General features: G+C 46.8%; 1 protein-coding gene across 1 annotated transcript; it reads right to left on the bottom strand.

Annotated features, from left to right (window-relative positions):
- Positions 1-2,749: 2,749 nt before the first annotated feature.
- GNL2 (G protein nucleolar 2) lies at positions 2,750-20,683 on the bottom strand. Its single transcript, XM_007060682.4, has 16 exons — positions 20,331-20,683; positions 19,580-19,664; positions 18,496-18,590; positions 18,146-18,285; positions 15,193-15,377; positions 14,393-14,459; positions 11,471-11,629; positions 10,819-10,932; positions 9,887-10,015; positions 9,403-9,507; positions 8,676-8,834; positions 8,382-8,489; positions 6,418-6,845; positions 3,917-3,996; positions 3,087-3,190; positions 2,750-2,933 (listed from the first exon to the last, which is right to left on the bottom strand). The coding sequence occupies exons 1-16, from the start codon at positions 20,392-20,394 to the stop codon at positions 2,784-2,786; spliced, it is 2,172 nt and encodes a 723-aa protein (XP_007060744.1). The 5' UTR covers positions 20,395-20,683; the 3' UTR covers positions 2,750-2,783.
- Positions 20,684-21,653: the final 970 nt, after the last annotated feature.

Here is a 21,653-nt window from a genome sequence, read left to right as displayed (position 1 = left end):
TGCTCTTTTCTCACTGCCAGCTGCAACTGCATTTCTTTCCTAGAAACTCTGGTAGTGACACCTTCTGTACATGCAACTCTGTATACGAGAGGAGAAACAGCAAGTCTAATGCTGGCCTTGCTCGGCGGACCCCATGAAACCTGCTTGTGGCCCCCCATGGGGCCCTGGACCCCTGGTTGAGAACCACTCAACTTGAGGCCTAAAGGTCTCTTTGCTGCGTACCACTCAGAACCAGATACTAGACACTTCACTAAAGAAAACTTAAAAGGCATTTCCCATGCAGTTGTGTAGGTTTTTGTTCTACTGTTAACTAAAGAGGGAAGTAATTTATTAGGAAAGTAGAGTTCAGAGAAGAAAGCTACTGTTAGCCATACCAAAATCCTCTAAAAATAGTAACTGTTATTCCCAGCGCACCTTGAATTAATTCAACATTAAAAATTAATCTGGACTTAATATCATTGCAAAAAGGGAGCGTGGGGCTCACCCAAGCACAAGTTGTCTTAACAAGAGTGACTGAAATCTTCACTTGTAGCACTTGCATAACTAGCATGTTCTATACAACTAGATATTGTTGAAAAAGAGGACTCATTTTAAGTTATGAATTGGAATCAGAAAAGCTCATTTTCAGAATCTGCAGAAAGACTTTCTAAAGAGCTTTGTCACAGTAGCTGCTGAAGCAAGTTTCAGCCTGCATTTTGGTACTACCAGCTGTACTCTGTTCAGCTGATGAGGAATGAAAAGGATCATAGGGTAACAGTCATTTAAGTCATAATTCCCAGCTTCTGTTTTCACAGCATAGGGAAAGTTATTGCAAATGAGGGCTGCATCCTTTTTTCCATTATCTTGGACTCTAATATCCAGAAAAGAAGAAATTTTGAGGGACTTAGACTTTAGTCTCCTCCAGAGACTTCCATTTTGTGAATACCTAACAAAACAGTGTTTCCTGTTACTGCTTCAGTTTTCCCTTGCTCATTTTCAGCCTGAAACTTAATTTATCCCAGGCTCATTCCTTTGCCAGAATCACTCTTGGGGCTCAGTGGTCCTGACAAGCTGCAAAGTGGTTACTCACTCAAGTAAGGAATTAAGACAAGGCGTTCATTTTAAGTAAGAGCAGGACCCAGTGATTCTATAACTCCAAAGACACAAGAACACTTCCAAGGCATATGTCATTTGGATGCTCAAGAATTGTGGATGGCCAAATATCCAATGAAGTGGACGAGTGTTTGGTTTAGCAGTGATTAGAACTCCCAGCAAGATAAACTCACACATGCACAGGTGAGAATTCCCAGGTTCACAACTTAACTTTATGCCATGTCTCTGATTTCCAATAAGGATTCCCATTACTGCCATTTCCAGGGGCATGATAATTTGTTACTCTGGAAAACAGCACCTTATTCTGACAAAGGCACTAGAACATAAGTGCTGTTCCTGCTTCAAATCCCATGACAAACATGGCCCTTAATAAAATTCATCTAATTAAAAACAGTTAAGAGGCTCAAAGCCCTGTGAATGACCCCTGCCCCAGACACACATTTCCAGTGTCTCTTCATCTGCCATAGCCCTTCCTTCCCTGTCCCCCAGGTCTCTTAGCAAGCAGTTGTGCTGAAGAGTGCCTAATTGTGCAGTTGTTTCATGATACAGAGATATGGCTAGCAGTGTAAGTGGCAGGTAATGAAGCTGGAGGCACTATTTATCTTGAATACATGGCTAAACTCAAATGAGGTAAAAGGCTGAACCTATGGCATGAATTCAAGCAATCGCTTCCACTATTCCAACCCTGTGATGTTTACAGACTGCTGCCTATCCAGCAACCTGCAGCTCCTAACTCAAGTCACCCCTTCTCCAAAAGGATTTTGTAATTATGGTTCTAGGTTTTAATTTGGTGCTAGATCACAGCATGGACTAACATTAGCCACTTTTATGCAGTGCCATTGTGGGAATACCATGTACTCATTTGAATGCTTTTTATGCACACAGAGACCATGAACCAAATGTGATGCCATGTTGCCTCTATATAAATCCATGGTACAACCACATGTTGAATCCTGCGTGCAGATGTGGTCGCCCCGTCTCAAAAAAGATCTATTGGAATTGGAAAAGGTTCAGAAAAGGGCAACAAAAATAATTAGGGGTATGGAACAGCTTCCATATGAGGAGAGATTAATACAACTGGGACTTTTCAGCATGGAAAAGAGATGACTAAGGGGGGGGATATGATAGAAGTCTATAAAATCATGACTGGTGTGAAGAACATAAATAAGGAAGTGTTGTTTGCTCTCGCATAACACAAGCTAGGGGTCACCAAATGAAATTAGTAGGCCACAGATTTAAAACAAACAAAACAAAGTATTTCTTCACACAATGCACAGTCAGTCTGTGGAACTCTTTGCCAGAGGCTGTTGTGAAGGCCAAAACTATAACAGGGTTCAAAAAAGAACTAGATAATTTCATGGAGGACAGGTCTATCAATGACTGTTAGCCAGGATGAGCAGGGATGGTAGCTAGCCTCTGTTTGCCAGATGCTGGGAATGGTGACAGGATGGATCACTTGATGATTCCCTGTTCTGTTCATTCCCTCTGGGGCACCTGACATTGGCCACAGCTGGAAGACAGGATACTGGGCTGGATGGACCTTTGGTCTGACTCAGTAAGGCCGTTCTTATGTTCATCTATCACTGTACCAAGACACATGGCTGGGCTTTGAATTTAGAAATGCAAGTCGTACATGAAGAAAAAACTTCTAGAGGCACTGGTTTAAATGTTAAATTTAATAAAAGCCCCAGTTATTGCTTATGTTTAAATTTCTTGTGTTTTGAGCTCTGTCCCTCTGAGTCACTTTTCTTCTTGTTCCTGTTCTTATTTTTCACATTGTGAGTTTCGTAGTATCGGACCCCAACTTTCTTGGTATGCTGCTGCCTCTCAGCTCTTCTCCTCTGCAAAGAGATGCAGTCACACTTGGTAAAACTAACACACTGCACTGTGCATCGCCCACCACCTTTTACATGCAAGAAGCTGAGGTATCTGGAAGGAGCCAAAGCTTCCACTCCCTGCCCTCTGCAGCTGGGATTAGAGGTGGTAACACTTACTTCTTTGGATGTAAGCTTCTTACAAGGCTTTTTACCCTGAAGGGCATCCTCCTCCTCATCCTCTTCCTCTTGTGCTTTCCTTTTCTTTCCCTTTTTTGTGCACCCTAAGAGCAGTATTTTAAACAGTAAGACACCTTCCAGCACTGATCTCTGTTCGCATAGGTCAAGGGAGCTGGCTCCATGCCAATCCTGCCTTTCAGCACATGGAACAATGCCAGAGTTGCACCAGACACATTTGTAATACATGTGGTCTGTTTTGTCAGAGAACTATTTGACATTTGATATGATAAAAGCTGCTATTAAGGGCAGATTTTCAAAGCACTGTGCAAGATTCTATCTAATGGGACAACTCCACTGCACACCCATAGTGTCAGAGTCAAATCCCCATCTGCTGGTTTCAAACCTCCCAAACTGAGCCCGCTCAGTGGTGACTCCAAGGGAAACAGGATCTTGGAAGCCGTCAGATCAAGCCTCACCACGTTTCCCTGGGAAGGGAAACTGCTGGGCCAGGACTATTGCTAAGTACAGGGAGTGCTATGTGAGCTGTCCATCACCCCCTCCATGCCTGAAACACCAGGACTCTTACACCACCCCTTGGCCCTCATTCGCATAGCTAGAGGGGGCAGAACACTTTACAATCTGGACAAACAGGTGAGAGCTCTGAAACAAGAACAACCTACAGCTTTGCAGGGAGCCCTCAAGTCAGATTAGCTCATCAGCAAGTTTTAAATAGTTTTAGGAAACTGGCCCCAGAGACTAGCAGTAAATGCCCCCATTGCTTGGAGTTTCTGTGCTAAGACCTGGGGCATCCCTAGACCTTTTCATGTTACCTCTGGCCTCTGGTTCTTTGGTTTCTTCAGACTTCTGCTCAGATGTTGTGAATACCTTTTCACTGAGCCCTCTGGGGATTCTGCAACAGATAAAGCAGAGACATTTTTATGGGATTGTGATAGCCCTAAACAGCACCATGATACCACCTTTTCTATAGGCCTCTCCTACATATAGACAAACAGTACCCATGGTGCTCAGCAAAAAGCCAGTTCTAAAACCATAGTCTTGTTAACAATTCAAAGAAGTCTGCAAGATACCTAAAACTTGTACAAGGTCATATGGCTTTGCTGGGAGCCCTCCTCAGCCCTCTTGCTAAGACCTAGAAAGTCCATTATTGACAGATAGTCTAACTTATCCAAACTCATCTGCGTGCATGAAAATCATGAAGACAGTAGCATGAGAGAGCAACAAAAATGATTAAAGGTCTAGAAAACATGACCTACAAGGAAATATTGAAAATATCAGGTTTGTTTAGTCCAGAGAAGACTAAGGGGGACATGATAACAGTTTTCAAGTACGTAAAATGTGGTTATAAAGAGGAGGGTGATAAATTGTTCTCCTTAACCACTGAGGACAGGACAGGACAACAAAAAACAGGCTTAAATAGCAGCAAGGGAAATTTAGGTTAGACTTTAGGAAAACCTTACTGTTAGGTAGTTAAGCACTAGAACAAATTACCTAGGGAGGTTGTGGAATCCCTGTCAGGTTTTTAAGGACACGTTAGACAAATGCCTGTCAAGGATGGTCTAGATCAGTGGTTCTCAAAGCCAGTCCGCCACTTGTTCAGGGAAAGGCCCTGGCGGGCCGGGCCAGTTTGTTTACCTGCTGCGTCCACAGGGTCAGCCGATCGCGGCTTTCACTGGCCGTGGTTCGCCGTTCCAGGCCAATGGGGGCTGCGGGAAGGGCAGCCAGCACATCCCTTGGACCGTGACACTTTCTGCAGCCCCCATTGGCCTGGAGCAGCGAACCGCGGCCAGTGGGAGCTGCGATCGGCCGAACCTGCGGATGCAGCAGGTAAACAAACTGGCCTGGCCTGCCAGGGGCTTTCCCTGAATAAGAGGCGGGCCGGCTTTGAGAACCACTGGTCTAGATATGACTTAATCCTGCCTCAGTGCAGGAGACTGTACTAGATGACCCCCTACTGAGGTCCCTTCCAGTCCTACATTTCTATGATTCTATGAAGGGACTCCATTAGCAGCTCTGGGAACTGTGTTAACTCCCCCATAGAATACCAGCAAAGCCATAAGCTTCAGTCACGTTCAGGAAATAGATGCTCAGATAATCTGGTCTCCATGCTGATCACCTTGTGCAGTGCAAGGAGAGTGAAAAAGTCATCCCTAGTACCAGGGAGGGCATGGTATGGACCAGAGGTGGTTTCTACTGCCCCAGCAAAAACTAGTTAATCCCAGTTCAAGGCATTTTCTGGTTTAAAAACTGTTTTGTTACTGCAAACCACATTATACTTAGTTTTAGTTACACACTGAAATGGTGGTTACTTAAGGCAGCAGATTCAGAGATTAATTTAGGGTTTACAAATAAAGAGTAAAACTGCAGTGGGTGTAATACGAATACATGTAATATAGTACTGAACATTGGAATGTCTGTGCCATTTGGTTCAGTATTTTCTCAAGGAAAATGTCACAGCTCATTTCAGTTTTCAATATTATATGCATTGCAAAACTTATCAAATTGCTAAATATTTTTCAGTAATTTTCATGAGTATATTTTAATAATTTTATTTTTTACCAGTTTCCTGGTTTTAATTGGGTTGAAACCAGTATTTACCAGAGCTCTGTCCTAAACAAATTTTTCTGGGAAATTGCCAACCCTGCCGGATCCCCATCCTCTTTGTCCTGCACAAAGTTGGTGGGAGATCTCCAACTATCCACGCAGACCCAGTTATGCCCAAACTGGGCCAGCAGTATCCGCCAGCCAGATCTCAGGGATCCATGCATGTCCAGATGATGCATCAAGCTACAACCGCTGGCTTCACTACATCAAAGATCAAGCAAGATCTCAGCGTAACTGGTTCTAGATTCGCTATGTGGTATAGTTCAGTGATTCTAAGGGCCTTTGACTAAGGACACCAAAATGAGGCAAACTATGGCTTTTCCACTGGCTCATCTCCCTCCGGAGAGCTAAAGAAGTGAGCATGGAGCAAACTAAATGCTTTGAAAGAAGATGCATCAGCCCAAGCTGGCAGAAACAGAATACTAACTCACTCATGACAGCACAAGGAGCTGTTTTCCCATAAATGTCAGAGCATTCGATGTTTTAAGATGATAAATATGCCTCATTCAAAGTTCAGCTAAGTAGATGTTTGGTTCTGAGAGAAGATTATTCAATTAAGGTGAATATATTGGCCCAGAACAGAAATCTTAACACACAGGGAAGCAGCTGAATGAAATGTGATTCAGTGAACCCAATAATAGGACTGAATTCAGCCCAGTCTCTTCTCCTGTACAATTCTTTACTCTCAAAACTGAACAGAGTCCAGTACCTTATTGCTGAGAATCTCTTGGCTTTGGCTTTGTCCAGGAATTTTTTGTATTTTGCAATCTTTTCCTCCAAAACCTTAATAACTGCCTTGGGACCCTCCCTGGCACCTTCTCCATGGGAGTTGGAGTCATCCTCAGCTAAATTTTGCTGCTGTTCTTCTTCCTCCTCCTCCTCCCCTCCAGAAGGATCACTGTCCATCGTGTTAATATCTGACATATCTACAGGAACCAGATCTTCTTCCAAGAACTGAGTTGCTACATTAATCTTCCCAAAATTCTGCCGGACGTGAGACATGAGTTGCTTCATTTCTGCGTTTGCCTTGTTCTCCCCTTCCCCCATCGACTCCGTGTTCGAAGCAACAGCCTCTGAGCTCTGCTCATCACTGTCAGCTTGGCTTGGCACCGCAGCTACTTCTAAAGAAGATGAGGGCTATAAACAAGAGGAAGAAAGGTGAGACTTGCACCACAGGCATTTCACCTACAGGCAAGATCTTAACATTCAAATGCACTTTGACCACCAACAATCTGTACCAAATCAGCCATGTGCCTTGTTGTACCGCCATAGTCTCAGGTAGGGTAGGAAGAAGCTGGGCCAGTAAATTGACTCAGAAACAATTAGTATCTTCAAATAATTTGCCATCAGTTACCACATCCTACAGAATGGACCCTCTGTCCTTTATGTATCACAGCAATTCACATTCACTTACATTTCTCAAAAAACGAGTAATCCTGAAAGAGTGCACATAATTCCAGAAACTCCATCAGGGGTCACAGGGCTATCAACTGGGACTGGCCATAATGCAATCCCTTAAAAAAACCATTCGTGGTAAAATATCCACAGTTGCTACTGAGTGGCAAAAGCTGGAAACAATCCAAGAGTCTCTGCAATTCAGGAACTACCGAATAAGTAATTCATGTGCTACACATCAGATAAGAGCTTCAAAGGACCATCTGAAACAAAGTGAACTTTCAAAGTTAAGTGGGTTTCCCAGGAAACCTCTAAGGGGAGGCGTATGCACATGTAACCCCTTTGGTTAGACAAGAAATCAGCCATTTGAAGCTTCGCCCTGAAAAGGAGCCCGTTGTCAGAATTACTTATTCACAGATCCAAGTCCCAAACTGTATAAAGCTGTGACTCACAGACCCATGGGGGTGCTTGTTCTGAGCCAACACCTGTTATGAACGTGTGGCCCCAGAAAAACCCGTGTGGAGTTTGAAGGACTGATCACCTGCCAGAGCCCTTACTGGAGTTGGTGTGATCTCTGGTGAGCTTATTAGCATGCTTGTAGGTTCTTTTATTGTTTATGTGTTTTCTCTGTAGTTTATGTGTTTTCTCTTTTATCTTAAGAATAAGTGTGCTTGCTTAGAAAGAGCTGGGTGGTAATTTAACTGTGGACAATTACGCTGTTTATTGCCTTTGAGGAGAAAAGCAGAGCAGGCCTGCTTAGACACGGGGAATTGACAGTGTAGGCAGGGAACAGTACAACCTGGAAATACCCTGGTCAGAAGGGAGAGATGCAGGTCTCCAGCTAAGAGAAGTGATGGCCAGGGCCTAAGGGTGGATGCCCTTGGTGGACCATAGAGAGGGAAGAGAGGGGCCATTGTCCTGAATGGTTACACTTACTACAAAACAAACCCTAATGCTGTGCACAAGTTTCATGATAACAAATTTCCAATCATCTCTTTGGAAAAGAAAATTTATTTGCCACCCAAATTAAACACCAGTTAATACTGTGAAAGTTACTGAAATGTCTGCATGTTAGCCAACACAAACCAGCTAAAATAACCAGTCAGGACACTGCTGCATTCTTGCTGTGTTCTCCCTCTGTTTAATGAATTCAAATGAGCATTACCTGAAACACTAAAGGAAAACCTTCCTCAGCTATGCTAGTGAAACTGCTAAGAAATGGTGCGCAAAAGAGAAATGGGTTACCACGTCTGCAGGAATGGAAGTATGTGTTCTCACCTGAGGGACTGGCTCTGCATTTGGTGGTTTAACGAAGAATGGTATACGGCCCCTCTGCCAGTCGTTGAGGACCATTTTGCTCACAGTCTGCATGTCAGGTTCTCCACCCTGGAATAGATAGTAATGATTTCTGTCTGCACTCACAAGGGCAAATGTACCCGCTTCACCTCACCTCACCGGAGCTTGGCGATTTGAATTCCCCGTATATAATGTGGGACTTCACTCAAACACTCCTCACTCACCTGAGGTTACACAGAGCTGTGAAAATGCAGACAGTGTTTTAATCTGGCTCACCTTTAACAGTTTTCCAGTCCTGAAGGCTAGCTTCTCAAGGAAATCCTCTGCATTTTTCCAGGTATCAATTTTGTACGTCTTGCTGATGTACTCTGGCTTCGCTCTTTCGAGCACTGCACTGATATGGTCTTCAGGGCTCTTTATTTTTTCAACTTGAACCTAAAAATGAGGGGGAAATAGAGAGCCAGCCCCTCTGAGCATCACTGTGGGTCAGACAGAATTCAAAGGCTCAGATGCTCTGGGCAAGCACAGCTGCAAACTGATTTCAGCCTCAGCAATTCCTCTCCAACTTCTTCCTCCCACCCACAATGGAAACTCTTCTAGCTTGATATTAAAGGGAAAGGCAGCTCTTCGTTATGCTCTAATACTGCAGAAGTTCTACAGTGTCCCAAGCAATGCAGAGATTCTAATGAAGGGTCAAACTTTACCCCCCCGCCCCCCAAGACACCCAGCTTCACTTTAAATGGGTAAAATTTCCCTTTACTCTGTACGTTAAGTAAGATATCATGTGTGCGCACTGCTTCGGCTCCCGGAACCCTACTCCATCCTATGGTCGGGCCAAAGAGCACGATTACTGCTCGCAGCTTCCTCCCCATTCTGAAGTTTACCATACGTACAGATCACAAGTTGTCCCTGGGGTGAGGGAAGTCAGTGTTAAAATCTCTCCAAACCACCTGCATCAGCAGCAGAGAAACGGGCCTTTGCAGCATTCTCAGCAGACACTCACCACTCCCTTCAGCACAACGTCAGTTTCCGAGTCCTCCGAGGGATAAACTACACCTGGGCAGTCAATGAGGAAGATTCGCCGCATCAAGGTGACGTACTGCCAGACCTGCAAGAGACCGACAGGCGCCCTGCTTTACCCTTCTCCACAAGCAGCCTTGGAGTCTGCATTTTTAAGGTTACCCTTAAAACAGGCACTGCAATTTATGAACCTGAGGGACCGAGAGACCCAGAGTTAAGGACAGTGACCAGCTATTGCCCAGCGCCAGGAAGCTGAGCATTATGTGGGATTCAAGAGGTTGGATCCCATCACAAGATGGTGTTCGTTCAGACAGGAGGACTGAACCAGGTCGTAACACTAATGTCCATGTATTTTTGCATAAATTCAAGCCCATGGTTTGCCCCAGGGATTAAGTTTATATTCTGTGTCTAGGAACCCTTACCTGCCCAAAGACCAAGGTTCTTTCATGGCCTGCCTACCTACCTACCTTTGTTTCACCAGCAATGGGGGCCACGTTGCAGACCTTCTTGGATCGTAATGTATTAATCACTGAGCTCTTGCCAACGTTTGGATAGCCAATGAAGCCCACACTGATCTGTTTCTTGTCTGTGTGCAACTGTTAAGAAATCACACACATTTATGAATGCCTTGTAGAGAAATGCATAAAGTTCCAAAATGTGAATTCTCAGCAATTCCTCTCCTCTTAGAAATGAAGAGCAAATTCAGTCCCAACACAAACCTGATCACAAGGAACAGGCTCCCTCTAATAAGAGAAATTTATTGCAGCTAACAGGCCTTCAAAGAGCTGATTTCAAGCGCTGAAGGAAATACTCCATAACTTTTGTTTGAAGAGTCAGAATTTTTCAGCTGCTATGAAGTTACTCATTGATGTCTTAAGTTGAAAAGCACTTAGGTTGAGAAACAAATATAAATAGGAATCTGTCAACAAGATAGACACAGATGTGGGACTCGAGAGGAAATTAGTCCTCTACAAAGGAAACTATTCTGTTGACTTGTCTCTCTCAGAAAGATGAATACTTCAAAGTGGCAGCATCTTCATGGGATAGTACTGGTTTGCAGGGCATAAATGAGCCTCACAAGTACATTCTTCCCTTCTACATGCTCATGTGTTCCTAAGTAGTATTAATGGGAGTTTACTGGGTGCCCTCAAGACAACACCCACTAACTAGTATGTATCTGGTCAGACTGGGTTTTCAGCCTGGCTGGGTTTTGTTGCACATTTCTCAATAACTCCCAATAAACAGGGAACGCGTTCCAATCACTTCCCAAAGAAGGGCTTTTCACAGATAGAGTCAGCCACTGACATGGATAGCCCAGTGTCTAGGCTGCTGCAGAAAGACATTTTCCACCCTGAAGCCCAGCAACTCAGAGAAAAAAAAACCAAAACCTGTTATATACCTTTCCGAACTGCCGTAACAGCTGTATGAAGGCTCCTTTGCCAAAGGGATTTGTGAGACTGGCGTGGAAAGCAAGTGTTGGATAATCCTGGGAGAGGATTGCAACCCAGCGTTTCTAGAGAGAAAGCACAGTGCTGAGCAAGGAGGGTCATGCTACAGACCCAGAAAAACAAGTGCAGCAACTTAGCCTGATCACAGGACTGCCTAAGGAATTGGCTAAGGAAACTGCTAATTCAAAGATCTTTGAATTGTTTCTCAAACGCTACAGTACATGCTTCGTCTTCCATTTTATACATGCAAGACAATGCTCCAAAAATGTTTCATTGCTAGCTAAATCCAATTTGCTGAACAATATAAAACAGGCTAGCTCTGAAGAGGACTAACACTTAGCATACTCGCGAGAAAAAAGCTGAACTGTTACAATCAGCCAGAGGAAGTAAAGAGTTTGTGGCTGGTGACTGTTGATCAGCTAAGCAAAACATGGGAGCATTTGCAGTGTAACTGCTACTCTGATGACAGGAAGTCCTAGAGGAGCTCCCACTGACCACAGTTACATTGTACCCTGCAGCATGAGGGCTGACACTTGCACCAGAGCATAGGCTACAAAAACCCCCAAAGAAAAACGAAGGCACTGCAGGAAGGACAGTACTTACGGTGGCCCAAGTAGGGACAAGGTCACATTTGTTCAAGACGAAAATGAGATGTTTCCATGGTTTCTCCTTTTTGAGGTAAGATTCGACATGTGGGGAACGAGTCCCGACGGGATCTCTAGCATCAAGAACTTGCACAATAACATCAGACGAATCAATCACCTGAAAATCCATGGAGAGAGGAGTTTGGACCCTCATGCTGAAAGCTAATGCAGCACTTTTAAGGGGAAATGGGCAAGCTAAAAAAAAACTTATATTTTCCCCCACTCAATGTGCAACTCGCACTATCCCTTCGGTTAATCAAACAGACTAACATCCAAGGTGTTTACTTTCCCCACTGAAGCTGTGGTGGACGGTGAAGTTACTCTGTGTCCACAGACTGTCACTGGCTTCCTGTGTGCAAGGACGATGCTGTGGCAGTTTGGTTGCAGAGAAAGGCTCTAATTAATCACCTTAAGAAACAGAATTAAAATGACTCTGCATAAACTAGGAGAGAGTCACTTTGATTTTGTAAAACTCTACACCTAAATGTGGAGCCTAGGCCACCTGATCGTGTTCCCTTACTGGCACTGTTTCCAGCAATCAGTGGAGTTGAAGAGCAATTGTTTCACAGCAGGGGCACTGGTAAAACCTTGAATGGAGTACAAATGCAGTTCCAGCAGGCAAATTCCAGAATCACTGCTACCATTTTATCAGTGATCATGATGCAAAAAATGTTTCTTGAATCAATTTTCACACACAAGAAACAAGGGGAACGTGCAGTCAGCTAACCATCTGCAGCAGGGAGAAGTCATTTTATGGCTTGATTCAGACCAAGTGAATTCTTTTCACATCTATTTCTTGCATTTTTGGTACCCATTTAATTGAAATCCATTCAAGTTGCCTTATCATTCTCAGCACTTTTACAAGGTCTCTAAGTGGAGAGGTGGCTGTACAGGTTATAAGCTGCATTCAGAAACTCAGAGCAACGTCACGTTAGTCTAGCAGTAAGAGGATGCACATCTGTTCCTGTTACCACTCTAGCTTTGACTGTTTCCCGTTCCTCGAGTAGTCAGTGTGACTCAGAGGGAGCTGAAGGTCAGAGCCTTCCACAGGAAACCCTGTCAAAATACCGGAATTTGATGTTTTAGGCTAAACGACCTTGACATGGTCTGAATGGTTTATCTGTAGTGAAGACCCAGGGAAGGTTTGTGCCTTAACCCTGACAGTCACCCACTAGGTTGTATGCTTACAGGAGATATCTGTCCCCTTGAGGTAGGAGTTCAAGATGCAAGGTCAGTCTGAGTGACGACTGTGGGAATCCCTGTCCGTTTACACCTTTCTTCTCCCGTGTTCTAGTTGCTGTTGCACAGTGGTACCAGACCTCGGGGTTAAGAGGGGTCAAGTTTCAAATTAGATTCTTGAGCAGGCTGACGAGAGAGCAGGCAGGCAAGCAATATACCTGCCACCCTTCCTTATAAGGGAAACCATCATCTATTTTATGGTTCCAGTGAGCTTTAACCATGGAAATGCTGAGGGATATGGATCAACGTTCATGTCACGCTCCTCATCAGTGCCCGGGCTGGGGAATTTAATGATCCAACCAGCGGACCAAGTTTGGTGATAAATTCTAGTCACATGCCAAGTGAGGCATGTTGTACATATGTTCAGAAAAAGAAGGGAATGCCGCTACGCCCACACTTGGTTTTACAGTCCAGCTCCATCAACAAAGGGTCTTCACAGAGCCATCCCAATCATTGTTCTATGGAGTTACTAGTTTGTGCAGGCTTGTGTGCTGTTGCCTTTGGCTGAGCGATCACCAATTTAAAAATCACCTCCCATGAGCAAGTCGTGGGAATTCAAATGTATGAATCTCTCTCAACTTAGAATCATAGAATCATAGAATATCAGGGTTGGAAGGGACCCCAGAAGGTCATCTAGTCCAACCCCCTGCTCGAAGCAGGACCAATTCCCAGTTAAATCATCCCAGCCAGGGCTTTGTCAAGCCTGACCTTAAAAACCTCTAAGGAAGGAGATTCTACCACCTCCCTAGGTAACGCATTCCAGTGTTTCACCACCCTCTTAGTGAAAAAGTTTTTCCTAATATCCAATCTAAACCTCCCCCATTGCAACTTGAGACCATTACTCCTCGTTCTGTCATCTGCTACCATTGAGAACAGTCTAGAGCCATCCTCTTTGGAACCCCCTTTCAGGTAGTTGAAAGCAGCTATCAAATCCCCCCTCATTCTTCTCTTCTGCAGACTAAACAATCCCAGCTCCCTCAGCCTCTCCTCATAAGTCATGTGCTCTAGACCCCTAATCATTTTTGTTGCCCTTCGCTGGACTCTCTCCAATTTATCCACATCCTTCTTGTAGTGTGGGGCCCAAAACTGGACACAGTACTCCAGATGAGGCCTCACCAGTGTCGAATAGAGGGGAACGATCACGTCCCTCGATCTGCTCGCTATGCCCCTACTTATACATCCCAAAATGCCATTGGCCTTCTTGGCAACAAGGGCACACTGCTGACTCATATCCAGCTTCTCGTCCACTGTCACCCCTAGGTCCTTTTCCGCAGAACTGCTGCCTAGCCATTCGGTCCCTAGTCTGTAGCGGTGCATTGGATTCTTCCATCCTAAGTGCAGGACCCTGCACTTATCCTTATTGAACCTCATCAGATTTCTTTTGGCCCAATCCTCCAATTTGTCTAGGTCCTTCTGTATCCTATCCCTCCCCTCCAGCGTATCTACCACTCCTCCCAGTTTAGTATCATCCGCAAATTTGCTGAGAGAGTGCAATCCACACCATCCTCCAGATCATTTATGAAGATATTGAACAAAACCGGCCCCAGGACCGACCCCTGGGGCACTCCACTTGACACCGGCTGCCAACTAGACATGGAGCCATTGATCACTACATGTACTACTTCTACATGATTACACTTACTTTGTAAAGCTCACCCCAGATTCTTTTGGACTGTCCCTTCTTGTAGATCTCCTCTCGTGCTTCATCCCTAAGATGTGGATATCAAACACATGTCAGCAGCTGAAATACCTGGAGGATGCATTCTCTGATGCCATCTGCACTCACAGGAGATGAGGCCAAAGTGACAAATACTTGGGTTTTACACAGTCCTGATCAGCCTAGGAATATGCAGAAAGAATACCTATAAAGAGGTTCCAAACAGATATATCTTTTCATATGCCTGTATTTGTGCACCTACTGGGCTCCTTTCAGAGTAACAGCCGTGTTAGTCTGTATTCGCAAAAAGAAAAGGAGGACTTGTGGCACCTTAGAGACTAACCAATTTATTTGAGCATAAGCTTTCAATGAAGTGAGCTGTAGCTCACGAAAGCTTCTGCTCAAATAAATTGGTTAGTCTCTAAGGTGCCACAAGTACTCCTTTTCTTTTTACTGGGCTCCTGTTAATCTCAAGACACCCTTGGTAGATATTCAGAGGTGCCACACATCATGAATTACACTTGAGGGTACTTGCATATGGAAGCAACCACTAGGTTAACTATGCAGGCACACAGATGGCAAGAGAAAAAATCCAAGTCAAATACTGACCAAGTGGACACCTTAAATAGTCTAGCTCCCCTCAGCCTCTTATATTCTGTAGGCCCCCCCCCAAAAGGTGTACAGTACTAGTAGCACAGGGGACATTTTCCAGGGTAAAACTAAAATATGCGTTGCTCTTAGGGAATTTAAACACTGACCGTAACTAACTCCTCCCTGCTTTTTACCTCACTCCAGTATCTTCCATCACCAGGTCTCGGTCCTTGCCCCTGTCATAGGTCCCTGCGGAGACCTCAGCATTCTCCAGAAGAGACTGCACATCACTTGCAGAAAGATTTGGTCTTTTCCTTTGCGATTTGGGGCCAAAGGTCGTTTCAAAAGTTTCTGTGTCAAGAATGTGGACTTTGGAATTCTGAGGGAAGATAGGTTGGTAAAAAGTAATAAAAACATGCTTTAACTTTGCCATGGCTCAAAACATACAAAGGCTGAGTTCAGTTCCAAAGAGCCTGTCACAAGAAGAGCCTGTATGCATTTTCTGGATGAGTTAAATTTTTTTTTTTAACTCCCTTTGAGAAATACAAGAATAGCTGTTTAATAAAAAGGACAGCCAATACAAATGATGTTACACTTGCCAAAGAACTGTGTTTCATTTCTTTTATTATAAACTTAGTCAAATATAATTAAGACAACAATGATGAAAATTAAAACTGTTATCTTTGATCAGTCCTTTGTTTTTCTAACAAGTGCACAAATCTCGCCAAATTCACAAATTTTGTCAAGAATAATCATGCTCAAATTTGTAGTTTTTATTTTAGACCAGCTACAAATGCCAAAGTTTTCTTAGAAATGAATCTACTTCATGGATAAAAAGAATCACTCATTTTTAATGTGCCTTTTAGTTTCAGATAACATTTCCCTTAATTTAGGTAAAAATTTTATTAGATGCACATGGGAAGTCTTCATATGAAAACATCTAGCAAGAGTCCAAAATAATAGCCTAGATGTGATAAAAGAAACTTGATCCTAACTAAAACTTGATGTGCCTGAAAGAAGGTTATATGCACAGGAATTTTTGACTCAGGATCTGTCACACAACAGGAGGCAAGCAGGGTGAGACCAGCATCCTCAAGAACTCATTGTCAGACTGTCACTTGTGCCATCACAAGCACCAGAACCAGAGATGGCATGGGAACAAATTGCCACAGCCAATCCTATCCTGGCACTTTAACACAAACTGCTTTCAGGCAAATTTCCTGCCAAAAGAGATTAAGTCCCAGTGGATAATACAGACCTTCTTACTGGTTACACACAGCTCATACACTTGCTTTATTTCATTCATATTCATTTTATAAATCTTCCCAGTCCCTGGGAAATATTCCAGGGCAGTAACCCACTCCAAGTACTGCTAGCTGCAGTCTGAGTTCACAGTACATCAACTACGAACCACAGAGGATATTCAAGGGCAAACAAGCAGCCTGATGAAAACCCAGAGTCAGGCCTTCTCACTCGGAACAGAGCCACACTCTCCCCAGTCATCAGACCAAGACACCCAACATTACAACCACCTTTGCCTGCTCATAAGCAGGATTCCAGAGCTACATTTAAACAGGATCATTTCGGGGGTACTGAAAAGCAGAATACGGGGTACTGATGTACTCTCTGTAGCTGACTGAACATGAAGCGATAACGATGCCTTAATTTCTATTTTGTACTAAGAGGAAAGTGCTTTGAACTTGTTTGATTTGTGTGTCTGGTTAAAAGCCTTCTACTAATAGGAATGCTGCTAGTAACTACTCTGCAAGGCATGGGAAATGTGTCTTACCAAATATCAGGCTGTTTTGCTGTTTCATGAATAGTAGAAATGTCACAGCCCAGCCAGCTCTGACAAACAGATGTGTTAAAGGAATAAGATTTTGCAGCCTCAATGCACAGGTGGGAGTGCTCACCCAGGATGTGTTACTTACAGGTCCATGGCAAGTTAAGCAATTAACTCTGTAGAGCCTCAATAAAATCCAAGCCTTTAGAGACCAAGACCAATTAAGATACAGATTATCCTGAAGTAGGTGGTTAAGTAGGTCCCATCCAAGGACCCTGTTTACAGGTAAAGAACAAAGGAGTGGTCTAATATATCTAGGGGTGCAGAAAGATGCCCTGGCATCCTTCATCTGGGGAGACAAGCTTATGAAAGGAGGGTCTCAGCCATCCTGGCTGGAAAAAAAAGCTATGATAAGGACTTGTGGTAACCAATACCTTATTAGACAAGAGGGCATCTTGTTAGTGAAGTTTAGGCTCTAGAACATGTGTAATTAATTTATGTGTAATTATTTTATAATTAACCCTTTGTTTCCAATATTTCTGTTTGCTGTCATTTGAATCTCTGTTCAGTTAAATAAACATATATTTTGCTTTCTCTATAAAATAACCTAAGTGCTGTGTGTTAAGCAGAGCTGTGATCCAGAGTGTAACTGGTAAGCTAGGGAGTACTGTTCCTTTGGGAGCAGAGGATCTGGGAATTCTGTGAGTGTTCAGTAGATCAGGGGCTGGGAACTCTAGGGGGATGCCCAGAGGACTCAAGAGTGGGAGCGTACCTATCGCTAACCTGCAAAGAGATGGCAAAGCGTGCATAGGCTGAGAGGAAAGTGCTTGTGTTGCCTGTGGAGTTAGGGAGCTGACCCCCGGCAAGCACAGATAAGGCTCTCTCACGCTAAGAGCAGGTGGTAGTGAGGTGCCTCACAGGCCTGGGTATCCCTGGGAAGCGTCAGACTCCCAGTTCAAAGTGTAGACATAGCGGGAGTCAGCACCAACCTTTTCTGCAGCATCTTGTACTCTCCCACCCAAGTACTGACAGGTTGATACAGTGCTTAGCTTATAAGACCACAGCCAAGGATAGTAAGCTGCTACGAAACCTCAGATCACTCAGTGATTCCTTCAGGGTGACACAGTGGCCCTAGCAGGCACCCATGAGAGCTGCATCCATCCTTCTTCTACCAGAGAAGAGACCGTGACATCAAATGAGGGAATCAAGTCTGCCCCTAGAGGACACCATACAGCTCTTCACCAAACTGAACAGATACAACATGACCATTCATAAATGACTCCAGAAAATAACCCTAGGAACTAAGGCTCCTGCCCAGAACTATCCGAACAGGTCTTTCGTGTGAGGAAATGAGAGATACTCACATGAGGTCTAATTCGATCATGGAGAAGGGACATCGGCACCTTGCTTTGCTTCATGACCACTTTGTATGGATCCTTCATAACAGTCTCCATTTCCTCTTGGAATTTCTGCAGAGACGACTGCTTGATCACACGAGTATTTCCTGGTATAGAAAAACAAACATTGCACCTTCACACGTCCCCCACATTGGGCACAGGGCACACAAACCGAGTGATGCGCTAATGCTCTGTCTGGAGCTGAAAATACCAGGGAGAAAAACAGATGGCTTCACTGGATAGAGGCACAGTCAAACCTTAGAACACCTGAGTGACCATTATTTTAACTCGCTGAGTCACAAGGTAGAAACACTCACCAAACCATTTAATATTTGGTTCCACTCTTGCCACTGTGCCTGGTGCCACTGTGGACTGGTACTGCAGAGGCCTAATCACTTTACCACGATTGTTTCTAAGAGAGAAAAATGAGAGCTTGTGTAAGTACATGAGCAGCAGAGACACATAACAAGGGTCACAGTTCACTCTTTCCAAGACAATACGAATACCTTGTGGTTTGTCTGAATGAAAGGCCCTAAGCAAACAAACACTGTATACACAAGGGCACTTTTACCAGCAACAGCACTGTTTGGAAGGGCAGAATAATTTATATAGCTGAGACAACAGGAGAATTTAGGTCAGCCAGCATATCCTTACCCATGCTGGAATTTGGCCAAGATGCCAGGGTTATTCTTGCAAACATGCCACAGGGCCCTGTGTGACCAGGATCTCAGTCTGCCATCCAAGTACTGACCAGACCTAAACCTGCTCAGTCTACTGAAAAAGGGATATGACGCCAGGCCTTAGGCAGTCAGTTTTATGGCACAAGGCATCGTTGGATGGAGCCGTTACGTTTGGCCGTATGTGCCAGTGCCAATGGAACGAGCGCGCACACAGACATTTGCTCCCTCAGTGAACCTTTCCTCCCCCCTCACTATGGGTGAACAACTGGGAACAACTGCCCATGGGCTCAGAATCAGATTAGGAGACATCTGGGTCACCCAGGTGGGAGACAAGAACATGCATCATCAACAAGTCTTTATTGGCACGGCAAGCTATACAAGTGCCGCCAACCCCCATAACATTGTGCGTGGGTTGGTGGGTTGGGAACCACCTAGAAGACCTGGAGAAGACTTGCACCTGCTCCACGGGCGCAGCAGAGCGGTGGCCCTTCATGGCACAGGTCTGCACCTAACAGGCGACCCAAGGCTGCCACCGGGAAAGCTTTTATTCTGGACCCAAGTGCATGTGCAGGATGGGGCTGCTGGAATTCCCGTTGCCCTGGCTCACCCACAGCTACAAGCCAGGGGAAGTGCTCAGCTGGCCCCCATGAGCCAAGAGGCAGCCCACTGTGGAGGGGCCACTCCGGCCCGTGCTCAGGCCCTGGACAGCTGCCAGCCTCACCTGCGCTCCTTCTGCCGGTACATGTTCAGCCGCCGGATGGTTGCCCGGTCCCGCACATTGTGCCCCCCGGCGCCCAGCACCCGATCTAGGGAAACAAGGCAGAGTCAAGGAGGAGGAGAGAAGAACTTGGGGGGGGGGGGGGGGGGGAAGAGGAAAGGGATGGTTGTGGCGCAGCACGGGTGGGGGGATGGGGGGGCATGGCGGAGCATGGGGGGGCGGAGCGTGTCACAGGGGGGCAGGGAAGATGGCAGGGTCGCAGCGCAGCACGGGGGGGCTCAGGGGGGGGGCAGACAGGGAAGGTCGCGGGGGGAGGGTCGCACCCCGGAGGAGAATGTTGTGGGTGGGGGGGTCGTGGCACAGCTCCCAGAGGGTGGTGAAGATGGTGGGGGAGGAGCAGGGAAGGTGGCGCGGGGGGGGGGGGGAGGGTGTCGCGGCACAGCATGGGGGGGGTCCCGGGGGGGTGCAGGGAAGGAGGCGGGGGGGGTCCCGGGGGGGCAGGGAAGGAGGCGGGGCCGGGCAGGGTCCCGGGGGGGCAGGGAAGGAGGCGGGGCCGGGCAGGGTCCCGGGGGGGCAGGGAAGGAGGCGGGGGGGCCGGGCCGGGGGGGGGTCCCGGAGGGGCAGGGAAGGAGGTGGGCCGGGAGGGGTCCCGGGGGGGTCGGGGAAGGAGGCGGGGGGGGGGTCCTGGGGGGGCGGGGAAGGAGGCGGGGGGAGGATTCCGGGGGAGGCGGGGGTGTCCCGGGGGGGCCGGTACCGGGGTTGGTGCTGGCGCGGGACGGGTTGATGCTGCTCCGGCCCTTGTAGCGGGGCTTCACCATGCTGAGGCCGGGGGCTCTCGGGGTCTCGGGCCGGGGGGTCTCGCTTCTCTGGCGCGCGCCCCACGCGCTGCGGCAAACCCGGAAGCGGCTACACGAGCACTTCCGGCGGCGACGGGACGTGTTTCCGCCCGCTCTCAAGACCTGCCCCGGCTCCCGGTTACCTTGGCAACCCCGCCCGCTGCGGCGTCCGTAACTGAGCCCCGAGGTGGCTCTGACATCCTGACGTCACAACGGGGGGCCTAGGACACGGGGTCATGACCTCACCACCTGTCCCGTCACACTTGCCATGACGTCGCCACGGGCCAGAGTCACACGTGCCGTGATGTCACCACGGCCCAGGGTGATCCGGGGCCATGACATCACCCTGGGCCAGAGTCACATGTGCCGTGACGTCACCACGGGCCAGGGTGATCCGGGGTCATGACATCACCCTGGGCCAGTCACATGTGCCGTGACGTCGCCACGGGCCAGAGTCACACGTGCCGTGACGTTACCACGGGCCTGGGTGATCCGGGGTCATGACATCACCCTGGGCCAGAGTCACACGTGCCGTGATGTCACCACGGCCCAGGGTGATCCGGGGCCATGACATCACCCTGGGCCAGAGTCACACGTGCCGTGACGTCACCACGGGCCTGGGTGATCCGGGGTCATGACATCACCCTGGGCCAGTCACACGTGCCGTGACATTGCCACGGGCCAGAGACACACGGGGTCATGACATCACCCTGGGCCAGAGTCACACGTGCCGTGATGTCACCACGGCCCAGGGTGATCCGGGGCCATGACATCACCCTAGGCCAGAGTCACGTGTGCCGTGACGTCACGAGAGTCCCGGGGCAGGTCTACACTACAGGCGCTGCATGCAGCGGTGATGAAGATGCTCCGAGCTGGGCGCCTCGCAGCGCGGGCACAGCGCTGTCTGCACGGCGGGTTGCGGTCGGCGTAACTGCATCGCTGGGGGGTATGGACGTTTCACAGCCCTGCGCGACGTCGCTCCCCCAAAGGAAGCATGTAGGGTAGACCCGGGCCCAGCCGCTTCTCCTACGGAAGCTGTTCCATACCCCTCCTCAAAGCTCTTCCCATCCTAGTAAAGCTTTTGTGAGCTGGGGCAGCCAGAGCTGCACACGCTATTCCAGGTGTGGGCGCACCATGGATTTGTATAGTAGCATTATGGTATTTTCCGTTTTATCATCTATTTTCCTAATAGTTCCTAACAGTCTCCTAGCTTTTTTTTACTGTAACTGCACACTGAGCGG

Source organism: Chelonia mydas, chromosome 19, assembly GCF_015237465.2.
Source record: "Chelonia mydas isolate rCheMyd1 chromosome 19, rCheMyd1.pri.v2, whole genome shotgun sequence".
Taxonomy (NCBI): Eukaryota; Metazoa; Chordata; order Testudines; family Cheloniidae; genus Chelonia; species Chelonia mydas.
This window is presented reverse-complemented; position numbering and strand designations above follow the sequence as displayed.

Excerpts from the sequence above, each read along its gene's own strand:
- GNL2 (XM_007060682.4), bottom strand. The coding sequence starts at position 20,394 with ATGGTGAAGCCCCGCTACAAGGGCCGGAGCAGCATCAACCCGTCCCGC. Across the intron at positions 9,508-9,886 it reads CCATTGCTGGTGAAACAAAG|GTCTGGCAGTACGTCACCTT; the intron begins GTAGGTAGGTAG and ends GGTCTCTTGCAG. Across the intron at positions 6,846-8,381 it reads ATGCAGAGCCAGTCCCTCAG|CCCTCATCTTCTTTAGAAGT; the intron begins GTGAGAACACAT and ends TCTTGTTTATAG.